At 45.0% G+C, this 17,326-nt stretch overlaps 1 protein-coding gene across 4 annotated transcripts; it reads left to right on the top strand.

The window, feature by feature from the left end:
- Window positions 1–529: 529 nt before the first annotated feature.
- On the top strand, window positions 530–16,617 carry LOC115162391 (pleckstrin homology domain-containing family G member 3). 4 transcript variants are annotated; one of them, XM_029713656.1, is made up of 17 exons: window positions 530–605; window positions 3,594–3,694; window positions 6,046–6,115; window positions 6,228–6,274; window positions 6,390–6,540; window positions 6,805–6,936; window positions 7,702–7,884; window positions 7,978–8,070; window positions 8,162–8,248; window positions 8,361–8,394; window positions 8,656–8,763; window positions 9,006–9,038; window positions 9,746–9,756; window positions 10,190–10,525; window positions 11,463–11,573; window positions 13,237–14,719; window positions 14,850–16,617. In XM_029713656.1, exons 1-17 carry the CDS (start codon window positions 549–551, stop codon window positions 15,662–15,664), a joined length of 3,852 nt encoding a protein of 1,283 aa, XP_029569516.1. In that variant the 5' UTR covers window positions 530–548; the 3' UTR covers window positions 15,665–16,617. The 4 variants fall into 4 exon arrangements, with proteins under 4 accessions (XP_029569516.1, XP_029569519.1, XP_029569515.1 ...); XM_029713659.1 differs by having other exon boundaries at window positions 8,641–8,763; window positions 10,190–10,438; XM_029713655.1 differs by having other exon boundaries at window positions 8,641–8,763.
- Window positions 16,618–17,326: the final 709 nt, after the last annotated feature.

The raw sequence follows: 17,326 nt of genomic DNA, 5'->3' as shown, positions 1-17,326 counted from the left end.
GTATTTGATTCAATGGATCTAAAATGTATTGTAAGGTCCCGATAACAATCTTGTTGATCTATTTTCTGCCCATGAACCCTGCATACTAACTTGCCTTTCTCTCTTCTCTATCAGAATCTCCTCGGTTGTACTCTGCCGTCTCCGTCAGTGGTTATCATGAGCGACCAGACGGCTACAGCCAGCTGTGTGCTGACCCTTCGGAGGGAGAGGCTAAGCGTCCAGTGAGCCTGGTGTCCACGCTGTCCTCAGGCTCCTCCAGGGACAGCCACAGCCTCTACGGCAGTACTACGGCCCTCCCCTCCTCCACACCACCTCCCCCCAGTAGAGAGGACATTGACCTGGAGCTCAGCCCTGCAAAGGGAGCCAGGGAGCAACCACAGGCCCAGCTGCAGGGCCTCAGCCAGGGGGGAACCAGAGACCAGTGGCGGGGCCACAGTCAGACCAGGTCCCAGTCCAACACCTCCAACAGGAGAGCTTTTGCACCTCCGACCCCAACCTCACCCTTTGCCACTGATGCCATGGCGCTCAGCTATGTGGACCGTGTGGTCATGGAGATCATTGAGACGGAGCGCATGTATGTCAGGGACCTTCGCAGCATCGTGGAGGTGAGTCGCCTTGAGCGTCCATTCGGTTCTAGTTAATAGGACTGAGGCTTGACCCTGAATCTATGCAATAGTGTTTTCACTATAGGCCATATGATATAGTGGAAGTTAATAGGTATTTCAGTGTGTTTCTCTTGGAATGGTATGTAGCAATGACTTAATGTCTGTACCTCCCTAATATGGAGCTGATTTACTGGAGTTGGCCAGAGACTAAGCAATGGGAGAGCAAATAAGGTTCTCCATTTTCCAAGTGAATGCTTGCCTTGTAGCCACATGTGTCTGGTACCTATAAAATCTTCTGGGGTTGATTGTTTTACCAGGATGTAGTTTGATTTCCTGGTGAAATAGTTCCCTGTGTATTTTGTAACTGGCATTTTCACAGTGGTGGAAAAAGTACCCAATTGTCAAAGTAAAGATAGCTTAAAATATTACTGAAGTGAAAGTCATCCAGTAAAATACTACTTGAGTAAAAGTATTTGGTTTTAAATATCCTTAACTATCAAAAGTAAATGTAATTGCAAAAATATATTTAAGTATCCAAAGTAAGTGTAAATTTCGAACTGCTTATATTAAGCAAACCAGACGGTACAAATGTATTTTTTTTATTTATTTACGGATAGCCAGGGGCACACGATAGCATGCAGAGATTATTTACAAACAAAGCGTTTTTGTTTAGTGAGTAGGGGTGATCTCTTGATAAGTGTGTGAATTGGACCATTTTCCTGTCCTGCTAAGCATTCAAAATGTATAAAGTACATTATTTTCTTTAGGAATACAGTGAAGTAAAAGTTGTGAAATGCCCCCAAAAAACACACTTAAGTAGTACTTTAAAGTATTATTTGCACCACTGCATTTTCATAATCGCATAGAAAATACCATGTAGCCTGTAAAACCAGCGGATTAGGATTGTAAAGTGGCTGATACGTTTTTAAACTGGTGTATGTAAATGCACTCTGTTTACATTACTGTGAATGCATACAGCTCTGAAACTTGGATCTCGTTATCTTCTCAGGTCTTAAGTTCTAAAGCAGAATCAGGACTAGGACACAAAGCACCTCTTTCAAGGCAGAACCTCTCCCCTGATGAGCTTGGTCATGTATATTAACGGATGCTTCTAACATCATCTCCTGCTTGTGGGAAATGGGACAGAGATGATTCTTCCACTCCGCAGTCAAGTCAACTGTTCTCTTATCATGGCTGCTGGCTTTGTAGTCTGAAAACAACTGCCAACTGTGCAGATCAGCATCATCTATTGGCCCCTTCAGGTTGGTGTAATTCTCCTCTTTGGATTAGTACCGGCAGGAGGGATGGTGGCTTGAGAGCACTGCCTCAGGACTTCCAACTAGCCCTGCCTAGCTGCCTGCTTCATTGCACCCTAAACTAGGATACGGAGCTTTCCGGCCCCTTACAGGCAACAGCCAACAAAAACACAGCCATCACAATGCCAACTGAAGAAACAAAGCAGAGTAGCAACTGTTTTTTTCCCCCACATACTGTTGTGGTGGGGGAAACTCTTTGAACAATCGCAAATCTAAGTTCAGCATTTCAATGACTTGCTCTGCAGTGGCATCTTGTCATGCAAGTTTCAGTACCGGGATCTCCTTTTCCAGGATGTGAAGCTTGGCATTTCAGTGACGTGTTTGATGCATCTGTTTGTCCTGCTACTGTCACTACACCCGGGAAGCTGTTAGTATCTGGCGGAGAGCAGACACTATCCAGGAACATGCCTCTCTGCACCACATACTGTGTGCCACATCTGGGGAAAGCAGAAAGCTCCTTATCTCAGCTCTTAGAACAGCTGTGTGACACAGGTGGAATCGCACCTCCACTTCCACCTCAACAGATATGCTGAGGGTCAAAATCTCTCTGTTTGGAGTACTGCTAGCTTCCATAGTCTTCCTCCCATCATTTCTCACTAGGTCATTTCTATTTCATTACATGTGCCGCTTATGACTGCCCAGATGTCACTCTAAATGCCTCTTCCCCTCCCCCTAGCGTGCACTACCCTTTTATGGGTCATCCACCCATAACCACAAGCCTAGACCTAACGTTGTTCTGACAGCAGGCTGTACATATGTTCACAGGCTGTGTGTGTGGTCAGTAGGAGGCCTCTGTGTGGCTTGGCGTTAGTGGTGCTCAAGACTGGGACTGTGAGACTCCCTGCTGAATGCCAATCATCATTGCTGTCACTGGACGGGAATGCTTCCACTATGAACTGGTTTAGTTCAGTGTGTGGTGAGAAGGGATGACTGCTTCACTCTGCACTGACGGGGCTCGGGTTCTGTGTGCCCACGTGTTTGCGTATACGAACAGTCGAACACTGTTTGTGATTTTCTTCTGTGAGTGCGTGTCTGCTTGCAAGACAGTTGAGTTATGTAGTTGTCTGTATTTGGTGTGTTTCTATAAGGAGCACCAGTGTGTAACTGGGTGAGAGGAGAAGCATCAGCCATTTCTAGCATGTACTCTATGACTAATGTGCCTCTGTTTCAGTTATTTTAATATCTACTTCAGAGTAGTCCTGCAGCCAGATGGGAGAGGGGCCTTGGGAGGAGAACACTGTGTGCTGGTCTGATGGACTGAGTTTTACAGAACTACTGCCAGAGGGTCAAACTACCCTCCAGTAACAAGGAATAAATCCTTAAAAGGACCATTGAAACATTACATCAGAACCACTTGGATTTGAACACATTGATCCTGAGTCATACAGTGTTGTTGTAATGGACTGCAGATGGGCATCGTCCTATGTGGTCTTTTTTAGCCTGGTCATAGAAAGTGCAAACAGGATGTGCAATAAACTGAAACGTTGAAGCAGAATCCACCACGAGCCAACAGCAGGCGCATGTTACATTTTCTCTATACACAAGTTCCCTCTACTGGAAATAATCTGAAATTGCAGTTTAGACTGAAAATATACACCACACACACACAGGATATTTGTTTTTTCATAGGGCAAATTGAACCTGCAGTATAACCACAGTCTTGTTTATTTAGGATTACCTGGCTCACATCATAGACATGGACAACCTTCCCATCCAACCAGACCAGGTTTCTTCCTTGTTTGGGAATATAGAGGACATCTATGAGTTTAACAGGTAAGGCTCAGACACCTGTCTGTCAACGCCCCGTGTTCTCCCAAAATGACAAGGCAAATGAACTGTAACTGCATGTATGCATTGTCTTTTTACAGACCGTCTTCACAAAAACAACCTGGTACAAGTTTAACACTCATTACACTCAACTTGGAGCATACATTGGGAAGACATTGCCATTTTAGTGGAATGCTGTTTTGACAGAGATGGATTCAAAGGCTTCCTGGCAAGAGCTCTGTTTTATATGGCTGTGTTGGAGAGTTTTTGACCTCAAAACAGATTTAGACCGATAGAGGAAAAAGATGGCTAACCAACACCAAACACACAGATTGGCCCAGAACACAGCAGATTGGGATCAGTTACGCATTAGACAAATGACATTATGGCTGTATGTGTCCACTCTGCTGCAGATGTTATCAGGACCGTCACCCACTCTGTGCACCCGATAGGATCATCCGAACAACAACATATGTTGTCTATGCAAACGTACCATGTCGGCATATGCTCACTAAGCCTCATGCCAAAAGAGAAGAGCCACAAACATCCCTATGCTCTGTCAGGTTCCTCCCCACACGCTTCCCAATCATAGTGTAATGCCATAGAAACCAAATGGTGAAAAAAGGTTCCGATGCCTTTTCGAATGCAATTTCTACCAGTGTAGACTTCTAAAATAGAGGTTTTGATTAGTGTTTGTTGTTTCATCTACAGCAGGGGGAGTTTTCATACACGTCCCCCTGACTCTCGTACAGAATCAATATACAATGTGTTTACACTGGAGTGGGAAGTTTGCTTTTGTATTAGAGTCCTTTAGAAAGTAAATGAAGTGTCTGTTAGAATGGATTATTAGGATGTTGTCTGATCGAGACACTGCACACTATGCATCATCTCGGCTAAACGCTGTGACTGAGTCGTGCCAATTAGCAGGAAGTGCCCAGGGGGAGCAAATTACTGATGCGCAAGAGGCAAGCGTACTTCTAAAGCACTGGTTTGAAAACATGTGCAACACTGATGCACACTCCCAAGGTGATTGAGGACAGATTCATTCAAGCAGAAACTGTACGAACCTCTGCATAGACATGGAATGGCATTCTGTTATCTGTATTGTATTGGAGACTGACGGTCTCACGCAGACAGTTCATTGTCATACACAGGGTTTTCAGACGGTCCTAGACTTGTCATTCAGTTTAGAGATGTGTGTGACTAACTAGTGACGGTCTCTGGGTCATGTTGTGATTTAAAGTTCCCACTACAGTACTGGTCTGACCCACAGTGACACACTGCCCCCGTTTCAGGGTCAGGTCACCACACTACACTCTGCTTGTACCCCTGAAACAGACCATCTTTCCCTACCACATAATGGCTTGATGAAAGAATGTCTTGGAACATTATAATGAACATGATCTTTAGGCAAAAATAAACAAACAAAAAGCACAGACATTTCATTGTACTCAGAGCATATTGACACATTGGAATGTTTTTCCTTTATTATTTGGTTCAGCCCTTGCAGCTGAATGGTGTTAGATGTTAGATTGTCTTTGATTGGGCATGTGTGTGGCCAGCGACCACGTAAAATACCTTTTTGTGGTGATGTTGTGTTGGTTTTGTACTCCTTTATGTTTTGCAGTGGTGACCCCTCTCTCCATGTGTCCACTCTGGTGTGGGGAAACCTGACTCTCTGGAGTCTATGGACAGAATGAGGTTAACCAGAACAAACGCATTCAGCCATGCATATTCTATTCAGTTGGGTATCGCCACAGGCAAAACATAAACATGTTACCTGACATAGTACCTGAATGTACAGGTAACTGACAAAATAGAGGAAACACCAACATAAAGTGTCTTAATAGGGCGTTGGCCAGAGCAGCTTCAGTGCACATAGGCATAGATTCTACAAGTGTCTGAAACTCTATTGGAGGGATGTGACACCATTCTTCCAGGAGAAATTCCATCATTTGGTGTTTTGATGGTGGTGGAAAACGCTGTCTCAGACGCCGCTCCAGAATCTCACATAAATGTTCAATTGGGTTGAGATCTGGTGACTGAGACGGCCATGGCATATGGTTTACCTCGTTTTCAGGCTCATCAAATCATTCAGTGACCACTCGTGCCCCGTGGATGGGGGCATTATCATCCTGGGGGCTACCATGATGGGTTGTTAATTGCTTAACTCAGAAACGACACCTGTGTGGAAGCTGCTGCTTTCAATATACTTTGTATCCTTAATTTATTGTTTCCAATATTTTGGCCGTTATCTGTAGTTTACACTGAATTCCTCTTCTTGCCGTCTCTGACAAGACCTCAGATGTCTGTATAGTTGATGCTGTGCATGTCTGTATGTCGGTCTTCTTCCACAGTGAGCTGCTGCAGTCTCTGGACATGTGTGAAAATGACCCTGTGGCTGTGGCCAGATGCTTCGTAGATAAGGTAAGTGGAGGCCACTCATAGACAGACTGAATTGAACCTATCATCAGGAAGCTGGACAAGCTAGTGTTATTGATCTGATTGTGGGGTCTTCCTCCATTTTGTTATTTTATAGAGTGATGATTTTGAGATCTACACGCAGTACTGCACAAACTATCCCAAGTAAGTAGAAGGGATAATTTATGGTTTTCTGGAACCTTTGGGTGGTTCTATGGACATGTTTAAATAAAAATGATAGTCATCTGTACGATCCATTGGCTTGTGGTTTTTTTTCTAGGTCTGTGGGTGCACTGACAGACTGCATGAGGAGTAAGACCCTGGCCAAGTTCTTCAGCGATCGCCAGGCCTCTCTCAAGCGTTCTCTCCCCCTGGGCTCCTACCTGCTCAAACCTGTCCAGAGGATCCTCAAATACCACCTGCTTCTGCAGGTACACTGGTCTTCACTACCTACTACCTTTACTACGGGTAGAGATGGTCTAAGAGAACTATATAGAATTGTCCTTGTGCGATTGCAGGTTGATTGTGGGGTCCTTTGACAGGAGGGCAAAAAAAATTGCATTCAACCTTTAACCTGGCAAGAAGATGGCAAAGCATTGTATTGCATATTACAACAACACAATCAACCCTACTCCAGAGGTCTTGACTCGTCATGCTGTGGTTGTTTGCGCTCTCTTTCTCTCTCTCGCTGAAAGGAGATTGCCAAGCACTTTGACCCTGATGAGGAGGGCTATGAGGTGGTGCAGGAGGCCATCGACACCATGACCGGGGTGGCCTGGTACATCAATGACATGAAGAGGAAGCACGAGCACTCTGTCAGGCTGCAGGTCAGGATGGCTACTCAGGGTGGGGTGAAGGGAATTTGACCCACCCCTTTCCACTATTGTGATATACTGTACCTGCATCATTGTGTAGTGCAGCAATGACATCTAATTGAGGTCATTTTCTGGTGGCTATGTTTCTCTAGAGGTTTTTATTATCAGATAATGAAGTGTATGCTGTTTGACTGTGTTGCTGGAGGTCTTGTTGATAAGGCATTATGTTAGTCACCCAGCCTCCTAAACTGTTCCAGGCTGCTGTTCCACAGTATTTCCCTGGCTGAGTTTAATGTACTCTGTGTATGGAGAGAGGCCATTCACGTTTTGATTTAATTGCAAAGTATGTTGTTCCAATAAAGCAATAAACCTCTAACTTCCACCACCAACCTTAAGACATAGTCTAAAGCCTAAATCTTTAGAAAGAAATTGGCCTTGTAGGGACCCAATAAATCAAATGATGTTTTAACTCCTAAACACCAGGCCCCCTGGGATAACAGAACCACCAGGTTCTACAGGGTCACCTTGTCTGCTGCGTTTTGGTTTTGTTTTAATTCCTGCTTTTAATTGGGTGGCTAGTTCACTGCCCATGGTTTCCCTTGCCTAACTGTGTTTTTTTAATGTTACAACAACAAAAACACACAGTTCTCTATGCTGACTTTGCACCCCTTGTGCATGCTTTCATGTACAGTTTTGCCAGTGTAGTGTACCCAACCAATGTTTAGGAGACCAAGATACAATCACCGCTCATATAGGTGTGTGTGTGTGTGTGTGCAGGAGATCCAGTCTCTCCTGATCAACTGGAAGGGCCCTGACCTCACTACATTTGGAGAGCTGGTCCTGGAGGGAACTTTCCAGGTACAACATGCCAAGAATACCCGGATGCTGTTCCTCTTCGACAAGATGCTCCTCATCACCAAGAAGAGAGGAGAGCACTACGTCTACAAGACCCACATCTCGGTACGGAGCAGGCACAGTCGACCAGTCTAACCCGAATGGCATGGGCTTGCTTTATCAGGTTGGTTTAACGTTTGTGTATGTTTTCGGTTTCAGTGCTCAACTCTGATGCTGCTTGACAGTGCCAAGGACCCCCTGCACTTCAGTGTGATCCACTTCAAGCATCCCAAGCAGCCTCACATTGTGCAGGTGAGTGTGGTTCTACCACTACATCATCTGCCTGTCCTCTCTTGTAATAGTTCTCCAAGAGCTCACTATAATTGACAACTGTCTGTTTCAGGCCAAGACTGTAGAGGAGAAGCGCCTCTGGGCTCGTCATATCAGGAGGCTGATTCTAGAGAACCACCACACCATCGTCCCACAGAAGGTAAACCTAACAGCAGGGATTCATCTCCACCTCTGTCAACTATCCTACAGTCTTGCACCATCCACTCACATCAACTTATTACTAATGCTTTCTTCTGATTTCTGTCTTACAGGCAAAAGAGGCCATCCTGGAAAAGGATTCTCTCAGTGAGTATTCCAGATGAATGAATAGGGTTGCTATTAATCAAAGGTAAAGGCACTAACCATATCTCTGGCTGCGGCTGTTACCAAAGCATCATAAAGTGCCGTCATTGAGTGCAAGAAGATCAATTCATTTACTGGAAATATATTAGCTTCTTTGTAAACCTTTTGGAACAATTATTAACTGTTGTGTCCCCTGTAGATGAGTAGAGAATGATTGCTTTGACTGGCTTGGTAGTGAGTGAGTAGTAGTGATGCTGTGTGCAGACCCAGGATCAGGGAGGTACCGTTACAGCCCAGAGAGGCTGAAGAAGGCTGTGTCCTGCCAGGCTGAAGACTTCCCCGCAGAAGGACGGCACGGACGCAGGAGATCAGGTAAGATAGTTCCCCTGGACATAGTAAAACAATGTTTTTGTTTTATGAAAACAACACTAACGCCGTCTCGTCAGTCTCGATTAGTTACTTACCGACAGTGCTACGATTTTGAGATAAAAAAACTAACACATTTAAGAGACGTTTTGTCTATTGCTTGTGTGATATCTGTCTGGGAGTACAGTATATTTGCCACAAATATGTTCACTATGCTTCGACCATGTCTTTTATTCTTTTTCATTTAGAACCAGCGAAACAGATTGTGAGGACAACCAAAGGTATTAAAGGCAACAATTGTTATTCATAATAATTAGCTTAAACAGCCTGTTAGAGGTCTTTGACGTTCATTATCATGATGAACAGCAACCTGGAGCCACTGCTGCTTTGATTCAGGTTCTCTGTCGCTCGTACCAAGTCTCTGTATTCACCCCATACTTTCATTCTGCCCTAGATGACCCCTGGACAGCCAGATCAAAAGGCCAGCCACCCCACTCCACTCCACTCTCTCACCCCCACACACCCCTCTGCCCTAGCTCACACATAATGATGTAAATTATGGGCCATATTACTGAAAGGCTTTGTCATGCTCAAGCTCTTTTCAATAGTCAAATTCAGTCCTGGCTTTAGATCTGTTGCTCGGGCTGCTCTCATGCATTTTAATTATCCAGTAATGAAAGGACTAAACTAAGTACCTCTGTCTTGTCTCTTTGGAGTCTTTACGCCCTCTCAAATCAATTTAGCTACAAACCTAATGAAGTTATTTTCTTGTTCTTTATCCTCCTCGGTCAGAGAGGACTGTCCTTGTGAATTGCATCATTTCTGAGTCTCTGAAAGGAGGCATTTCTCATTCAGTTTATCCAATTAACTTGCTCAGATATTATTATAGTATGTTATATAAATGGAGTTTGTTGTATTGGCAATATTGTTGACATTCTCCTTTTTTTTTAAATGTGTCTCCTCTTCATTATCTACTCCTGACTTGCAGCCATTCTGAAGGTAAGCTCCCCAATGATGAAAGTACCATTTTCCCTGCCATGTGTTTTTCTCCTCTGTGCAGAAAAACAGAAATCGGTTGACTCTGTTCAGTGTGTCTAGTGAGATAATGTTGTTTGACCCTGACTCGGCAGGGTCAAACAATTTCCATTCCATTCAGAGAGAAATTAACCAAAAGAGAGGAACTGCTACTCTAAGCCCTGTTGGGTTAAACTGTGGTAGTTAAAGGTTTCTGTCTCAGGGTTTTCAGTGATTGTAATGTGTTCACAGTGTGGAATGGACAGCATGCTAACTTGGACACATTGTGCCTTCATATCTCACACTGTACTAGAGCAGTCAGCGATGCCATGATTTTCAAAAACATTGCATTGAAAACACAACACGTCTATGCTGGCCTCGCAGTAACAACTCAACTCTCTGTGACTTCACGCTACAGCATGCGGACAGTGAAGGTGCTCTGCTGGGGGACAGGCGTTCCCTGCAACCCTCTGCTAGTGTCGGTATGCTGGGCTCCAGTCTAGGCAAGCCCAAGGCTGAGAGGCCTAGTGTACAGGAGGACCAGGAGGAGCTATGTCCCAGTGATGGTGAGGACCCTAGGCCAGGGTCCCCGCCCCTCCAGGGGGGCACTGAGCAGGAGGAGAAGGGGGAGATGAACATGGATGATATTCTGATGGAGGACGACCAGGTAGCCGACTTTGCCAGCTCTATGCTGGCAGCCATCTCCTGCTGGCACTATAGGGCCAGGGCTTTGCTTTCCGCTCGGTTCACAACGGTGAGGCTCACTGCCACCAATGGGTTTCGTATTTCCTCTGCCATTTCATTGGCTTGCCAATCAACAATCTCCCTCTCTGTTTACCTCGACCTTGATGTAATTCACTAACACCCAGCTACCATTTGCCATACTCATGGAATGCTTCTGGTTTTCAAACTCACACAATAATAATAATAACAGCATGGACTAAACCTTCCAGGAATGGTAACAACAATCAGTAGCATGAAGATCTGCTGATCAGATTTATGATTAATCACGTCTTCATTTAATGTTGGGGAAAAGGTGACGGTATTATGTACATTATAAATGTACATTATAAATATACATTTTCTGTGTTCAAGTCATTAAAAGGCTTCGTATGTTCCGAATTTGAGGGGGTTTAAGTGAAGGATTAACACGCATACTACCATTCTTTTCTCTCTTGTGTTGCGGGGAGTTAGACCCAAAATCAACATTGTAGAAATGACTAATTTGGAGGTTAGCAATTAGCCTTGTGCGTAGTTGACGGTTGCATTTGCATTGAGTCAATGGATCCACAGAGCTGCTGTATGACTTCAAAGGTGAATTTGCCTGTCAAATCGGGGAGTCAGGATAATAGGTGCTTTGGTCTTTGGCAATCACATTAGTTAAAAGGTTTCTCTTTTGATTATTCCGAAACCACAGAGGAGGTTTTTAAAGGTTAATTGCTCTAATGGGATTAAAATGGCCTGAACTTTGAATATCTCTAATATGAATGTCAGCTGTCTATAAAATGCATGTACTGTCACACAGGTGCTTTACAACTCAATGCTAATCAGTATTGTGACTGTCTGGAAACAGAGTATATAGCAATGTGATACTCCAATGTATGGTTTTTGGCCATGGTACCCCTGTGTATGGCACAGTGTTCAACCTGAATGTGCTGCAGTCCCCTTCATATTGTGTTCTGCTGTCCCAGGATGAAGAACACTGTGAGGTTGTAGATGAGAAGAGACCAATGGGGGCGAGGGTGGATACATCAGCCCAGGAGATCAGTGAAATGGCTACAGTGGAGGCCTTCACTGACCAGGTATGGAGAGTGTGGACTGGCTGGGTCAAAGTTAGGGTAGTCTCTGCACCCAGAACCAAATCATTCACGAGAGACTAAGCTTCAAGAGATTCTTCTGAACAGATTAATGTTTTTGGTTCTTCTATATCTCTCAGGCAATGCTTTCAGAAAATGATTTCATATTTTGAGGGGGATGGGCATTTTTGAAAATATCCAGCAAGGAAGACTGGTAGTTGGCCCAAAAGATGAGCACTGTTCCGTTCAGATAAGTCCTCTTGGCATCTTAATAGCCTACAACCAGTGGGCATAGCTGCGGGAAGTAGGGGTGCTGAGGGTGCTGCAGGACCCACTGAACGTAGTGCACTGGTGAGCCATTCGATCTAACAGATCCAGGGAATGCATGATATTTTGTATGTGCAACCTGTCAAAATAGGATAAAGAATGATCTGAATACTGTTTGGCTCTTTAGAGATTAATTTGCCGACCATCTTCGTGCATAGGCCTACTGGCATATTGTTCACCACCTGGGGAAGTGGAAAATCAAAACACTTGGCTATCTAGCAATAAGATCATATCTAGCTATGTAGGCTAATTGATTAACCTATCAGTAAATGTTGGCCAATGCCCTACAAAACCTTTCCAGCGCTAGGTCAAGGCTACCTGACGTAGGCCTATTCAACGCAAATGGAGCGTTCCGCTCCACATGCGCATCAAAACCATACTACGTAGACTAGCCTACTCCAATTGTAAAGTGGTACCATGAACTCATTGAAATAAATTGTATACTCACAGAAAGCTGTGACTCCTCTCTGTAACTAGAATAACAGTAATGTAACACAATTACATTTTGAGCAACTTGTCAGATGCTTGTGCTTAGAATGCATCTGTCCCTCTGGGCACAGTGGGGAGATGGGGTGGTTCACTCACACATCAGCTGACAGCTAATGAAACAGGGACAGGCAGATACTGTCATAGCAGGAATCAATATAATGCGTATGCTTTTACTGTTGAGCAAATTTTGGTTTTAGAACAAAAAAAATTGCAGGTACATTTGTGTAGCAAAATCACTGACTATTAGGACCCTAAATAAAATGCTTCGGTAAGAAGGTGGTGTCGGTAATTTTCGGTTTATCATCCCAGCTCTAGGGGGTTGTGTATTTATGTCCTGTAAATGAGAAGTCCCCTCCTTCATGCTGTTGCCGCCTGTCATCTCTCACGGTGAGAAATGCAACATTTTGATATTGGGACGGGGAATATTTTTGATAGAACCTGCGTCTCCTGGGTGCTCTGTGGGACGGCTGGTTCCAAGCCGAGTGTGACAAGTTATTTTCATCCCTCCCTTATCTCCTCCTCGCAGCTCCCTGCTGCATTCCACTACACACACCATCACAGCCAGACGGCGGTTGGAAATTAGTCTGTTATAACTGCACACTAGAGTGAAATTGGTGTTTTCAACTTTTTTGAAATTGCTTCATTTTAATGCTGAGTTCAGCAGGGGTGTATGGCATGGCCCGTGGCAATTGTATCTGAGGAATTAGTTGTAAAGCTAAAAATGGAATCAAAATGTCCCACTATCCATTATACGGTCCTTTCCTTTGACAGAATATTAGACGATATGTGCTACTATCAGAGGTCGTGCCTTAACCATCCTGATGTTAATATAGACTCTGTCCTCCTTATCCAGGTGTATGTGAAGGAGGTGCTTCCTCAAAGCAGTGCTCCTAAGGTAGTGGTGATGGAAGAGAGTGACAAGAACCCACCCCTATACACAGAGCCTGATGCCTTGCCCACCCTGCTTCCAAGACAGTTTGAGACATCTCAGACACCAGAGCTTGAGAAGTGGAAAGAGGAAAGGTACAAAGAAGGAGAAGAGAAGGAGAGTGACTGCTCTGCCCACCAACCGGATGAGATGATCAATGGAGAGTGTTCAGAGTTGGAGGATGGGGCGATGCGGACTGAGCCCAGCAGCATTCTACCTGCCTCTGTGTTGGACCAGGCCAGTGTAATTGCTGAGCATTTTGTCAGCAGCCTGTCCCGCAGAGGCAGCCTGGTGGTCTCAGAGGAGCTGCGTTCCCTGGGCTGCCCCTCACCTCAGCCGGGCAGCAGGAGCAGCAGCAACCCCTGTCTGAGCACCATGCTCCAGGAGAAGTCCCAGACCCTGGTCAACTCCACCCCAGAGCCCCCACTGCTCCTGGAGGCCAACACCTCAACGCCTGACCCTAGACCAGACCACCTCATGGAGGTGGAGCGCCAGTTCACTCTCTCCAAGCAAGACCAGATACTCATCCACAAGATCAGGAGGTATTACGAACATGCTGAGCACCAGGACGCCAGCTTCAGCATCACACGCAGGGAGAGCCTGTCCTATATCCCTGCAGGCCTGGTCAGACACCTGAGCCGGCAGCTTAACGGCAAACCCCAGGACCAGGCGGTTCCAGGGCACCGGAGGAGCTCCCCGAACATCCGGCCCACCTTTTGGTCAGCTTTCGACCTTCCTGGCATAGAAAAAGAGCAGAGGACTAATAATACCCCTGTGCTGGAGCCACAGAGAGCTGCAGACCCAAAGCCCAGGTCCCAGAGTGTCAATGATGCTCCCGTTGGAGATGAGGAAGAGTTCTTCAGACCCTCCTCAGACATGGTCCAAGTGTGGCAAGAGAGAGATGTCAGTGGGACCCTTGAGGAACCCAAGGGTTCCAATAGTACAGAGGAAATTTTCCATCCCAGATCACATCTATCCCGGAAGGGGGGAACCAGCAGCGATAGCCCTGAAGCTGAGTACATCGAGCCCATGAGGATCCTGGAGGAGTCAGACATGGGCAGTGTCTCAAAGGAATCCCCAGTCCCATTACCTGTCATAATCACCCCAGACCCCTTCTCAGGGCATGAGTCCTGCCAGAATAAGATTCCCAAGTCCAGGGAGAGAGGCGGGGTAAGTAGCGCTCCCGTCCCCAGGATAATCAGTCTGTGTTCAGAGGTAGATGAGGACCTGATCCTGCAGGACATGGAGAAGATGAAGAACAAGGTGTTCCAGCTGGCCCGCCAGTACAGCCAGCGCATCAAGAACAGCAGGCCTGTGGTGAGGCAGAGGAACAGGGAAGCTGAGAAACACCTTGCCCCCAAGAACCTGCCAGCTGTCTACGAGGCGAAGGTCCAAAAGAGAGACTGGGGTAAGCTTTTTTTAAATGTATTTTTTATGTTTTGCTGATCAGTTATGATTTGATGTGATGCTCTAATCTGTAAAACTGAAATTATAAAACCGCTGTCCCTTTTCTCTGCCCTGTCTTTCTGTGTATGCAGGTAGAGCTAACCTGATGCTGTCACTCAACTCCTATGAGCAAGTGGTCGTGCATGAGCTGAGGACCCCAAGCCCGACCCCAAGCCTCAGTTCTGGGGCCAGCTCACGGGTCACGTCCCCTTGTCCCAACGGTCCTCCGAGCCCAGTGCAGACAGAGATTTTCCACTGGCCACATGTCCAGGAGCTGCGCTCTAAATATACTGACCCCAGGCTGGACCCGGGTTCCTCACCTGTCAGCCGTAGCTACTCCGTCCCAGAGAGGATGGAGAGTTGCACTGAGGGGTGCAGCACCTCATGGAGCCCCGCTGGCTATTCATCCAGCTGCATCGGCTCCACAGAAATGAACAGTGCCCTAACAGACTCCCTTGAGACTACGTCATCCACGGCCCACCAGGGTGTGGGCTCTGTGGGGAAGGCTCAGCCCCAGCCCCCGCTGTGCAGGTGGAACTCTTTGGATCACATGCTGGGAACACTGCCTCTACATGAACTGCAAAACCTCCAGGTGCCCACGAGGAGCTGTTGCGTGGCTGGTCAGACCACCCTGCCCAATGAGAACAAGGTAATTATAGTGGAGAGGGTTCCTGGCGCAAGGCCTGTGGAGACTGGAGGGAAGGAGAGCGTAGAGGAGGAAGGAGCTAAAGGAAAGGGCCAACTCAAAATCTTGAAAAGCCTCGACTACCAGTACTGTGCCAAAGGGTCTCCACTGTCTTCAGGCAAAAATACTGAGGGTAGTCTGGTAAAAAACTTACGGGTGAAATTCCAGAACTTGGGTTCAACACATGAACACTTGAAAACTGTAAAGACCATACCTATTTGATTGCATTCTGTAAATCATGAAACAAGCCTTCTCTTACCTAAAACATGAAATTGACATTGATACATATGAATATTGTCATTTAGCCAGTAACTACTGCTACTGTTTTATGATTTCAATTTGGTGAAATAATTTTCTACTTCATTTTTGTTGGTCTTTTCTCACATCAGTTACTGGTATGATATGTGGTTATGGAACCTCCGGTGTTATTGGGGATATTGAGCTATCAAGAGCACCCCATGGGAAATTGAGACTTTGTAAAATGTGTAAATACTTGTACATTTATCTGGTTCTTACACCACCATGTAATGTGTATATGTAAAGAGAATGAGTATGTTTATATGGAACATGGTTCTGTTTCATGTTTGAGGGAAAAGAATGTCAGCATATTAGAGTGTAAATCTAGCCAGATTACCACGTTCTTTTTTTCTTTTTTTTTTTCTTCTTTTTTTTGTTGCTGTATCACTTAATCTTTTCTCCCACAATGCAATGGTCACCGTCCATTTGTGATTCAATTGTGAGGGTCATAAGCAAGGAAATGGTGAAAAGAGGGTTCGGGAAATGAACAATTAATATATAAAGGGGAGTAAATCTGGAAGGCTGTGCCACCATCTAAGTGATTACTGCAGATTTACAATCAAGACGGCGCCATTAGGGCTTGCTCGTCCATATTTGACCGAAGTGTTTTTCCCTTAGTTTTGTCATAATGGGGGAGAGATGGTCTGTGCTGTCTACTATTCAGCCCACTGTGCCACATTTAGCACCATTGTTTTCATACATCACTGGAACTGTTTTTCTGATTATTATATATTTCCTTTCTTGTTATTTATAAAATGATCCTCGTCTTCATACAAATATTGACCAATACAGTCGTAGACTTTTCCATTCCAGAAACTACACAGAATAATTTCATGCTTGAAATGACATATTCTCAATAAAATCAGATATTAAACGTACCTAATTATTTGTGGTTTCTTTGTCAGTAGGAAAAATGATCTAATATGAAAAATTAAGGCATTTTTTTTAGTTGATTGTCGCTCAGAGAAAGTCCATATTTTGATATAACTGTTGCAGAGCTGTAATGGGAGTTTGAATCTTAGTTTCCTGGGCATTAGAGGAGACACGCCATACTCATCGTAGACATCTTTAACAGATACCGTGGCAGATGGAAACCTGGTTTGTCTGAGGTCCCGTTAGGCTGTGTCTAGACTTGACAGTTCATGCCTCATTAGTATTCTGATCATGGAATTCCGAAAGCGTCATGCTTCTATATACACTTACACTGAACAAAAATAGAAACGCAACATGTAAAGTGTTGGTCCCATGTTTCATGAGCAGAAATAAAAGATCCCAGAAATGTTCCATACAAAAAACTTTCTCTCAAATTTTGTGCACAAATTTGTTTACATCCCTGTTAGTGAGCATTTCTCCTTCGCCAAGATAATCCATCCGCCTGACAGTTGTAGCATATCAAGAAGCTGATTTAAACAGCATAATCATTACACAGCTGCACCTTGTGCTGGGGACAATAAAAGGCCACTCTAAAATGTGCCGTTTTGTCACACAACACGATGCCACAGATGTCTCAAGTTGAGGGAGCTTGCAATTGGCCTGGTGACTGCAGGAATGTCCACCAGAGCTGTTTACAAGAAAATTTCATGTTCA

Source organism: Salmo trutta, chromosome 25 (assembly GCF_901001165.1).
Source record: "Salmo trutta chromosome 25, fSalTru1.1, whole genome shotgun sequence".
In the NCBI taxonomy this organism is placed as follows: domain Eukaryota; kingdom Metazoa; phylum Chordata; class Actinopteri; order Salmoniformes; family Salmonidae; genus Salmo; species Salmo trutta.
This window is presented reverse-complemented; position numbering and strand designations above follow the sequence as displayed.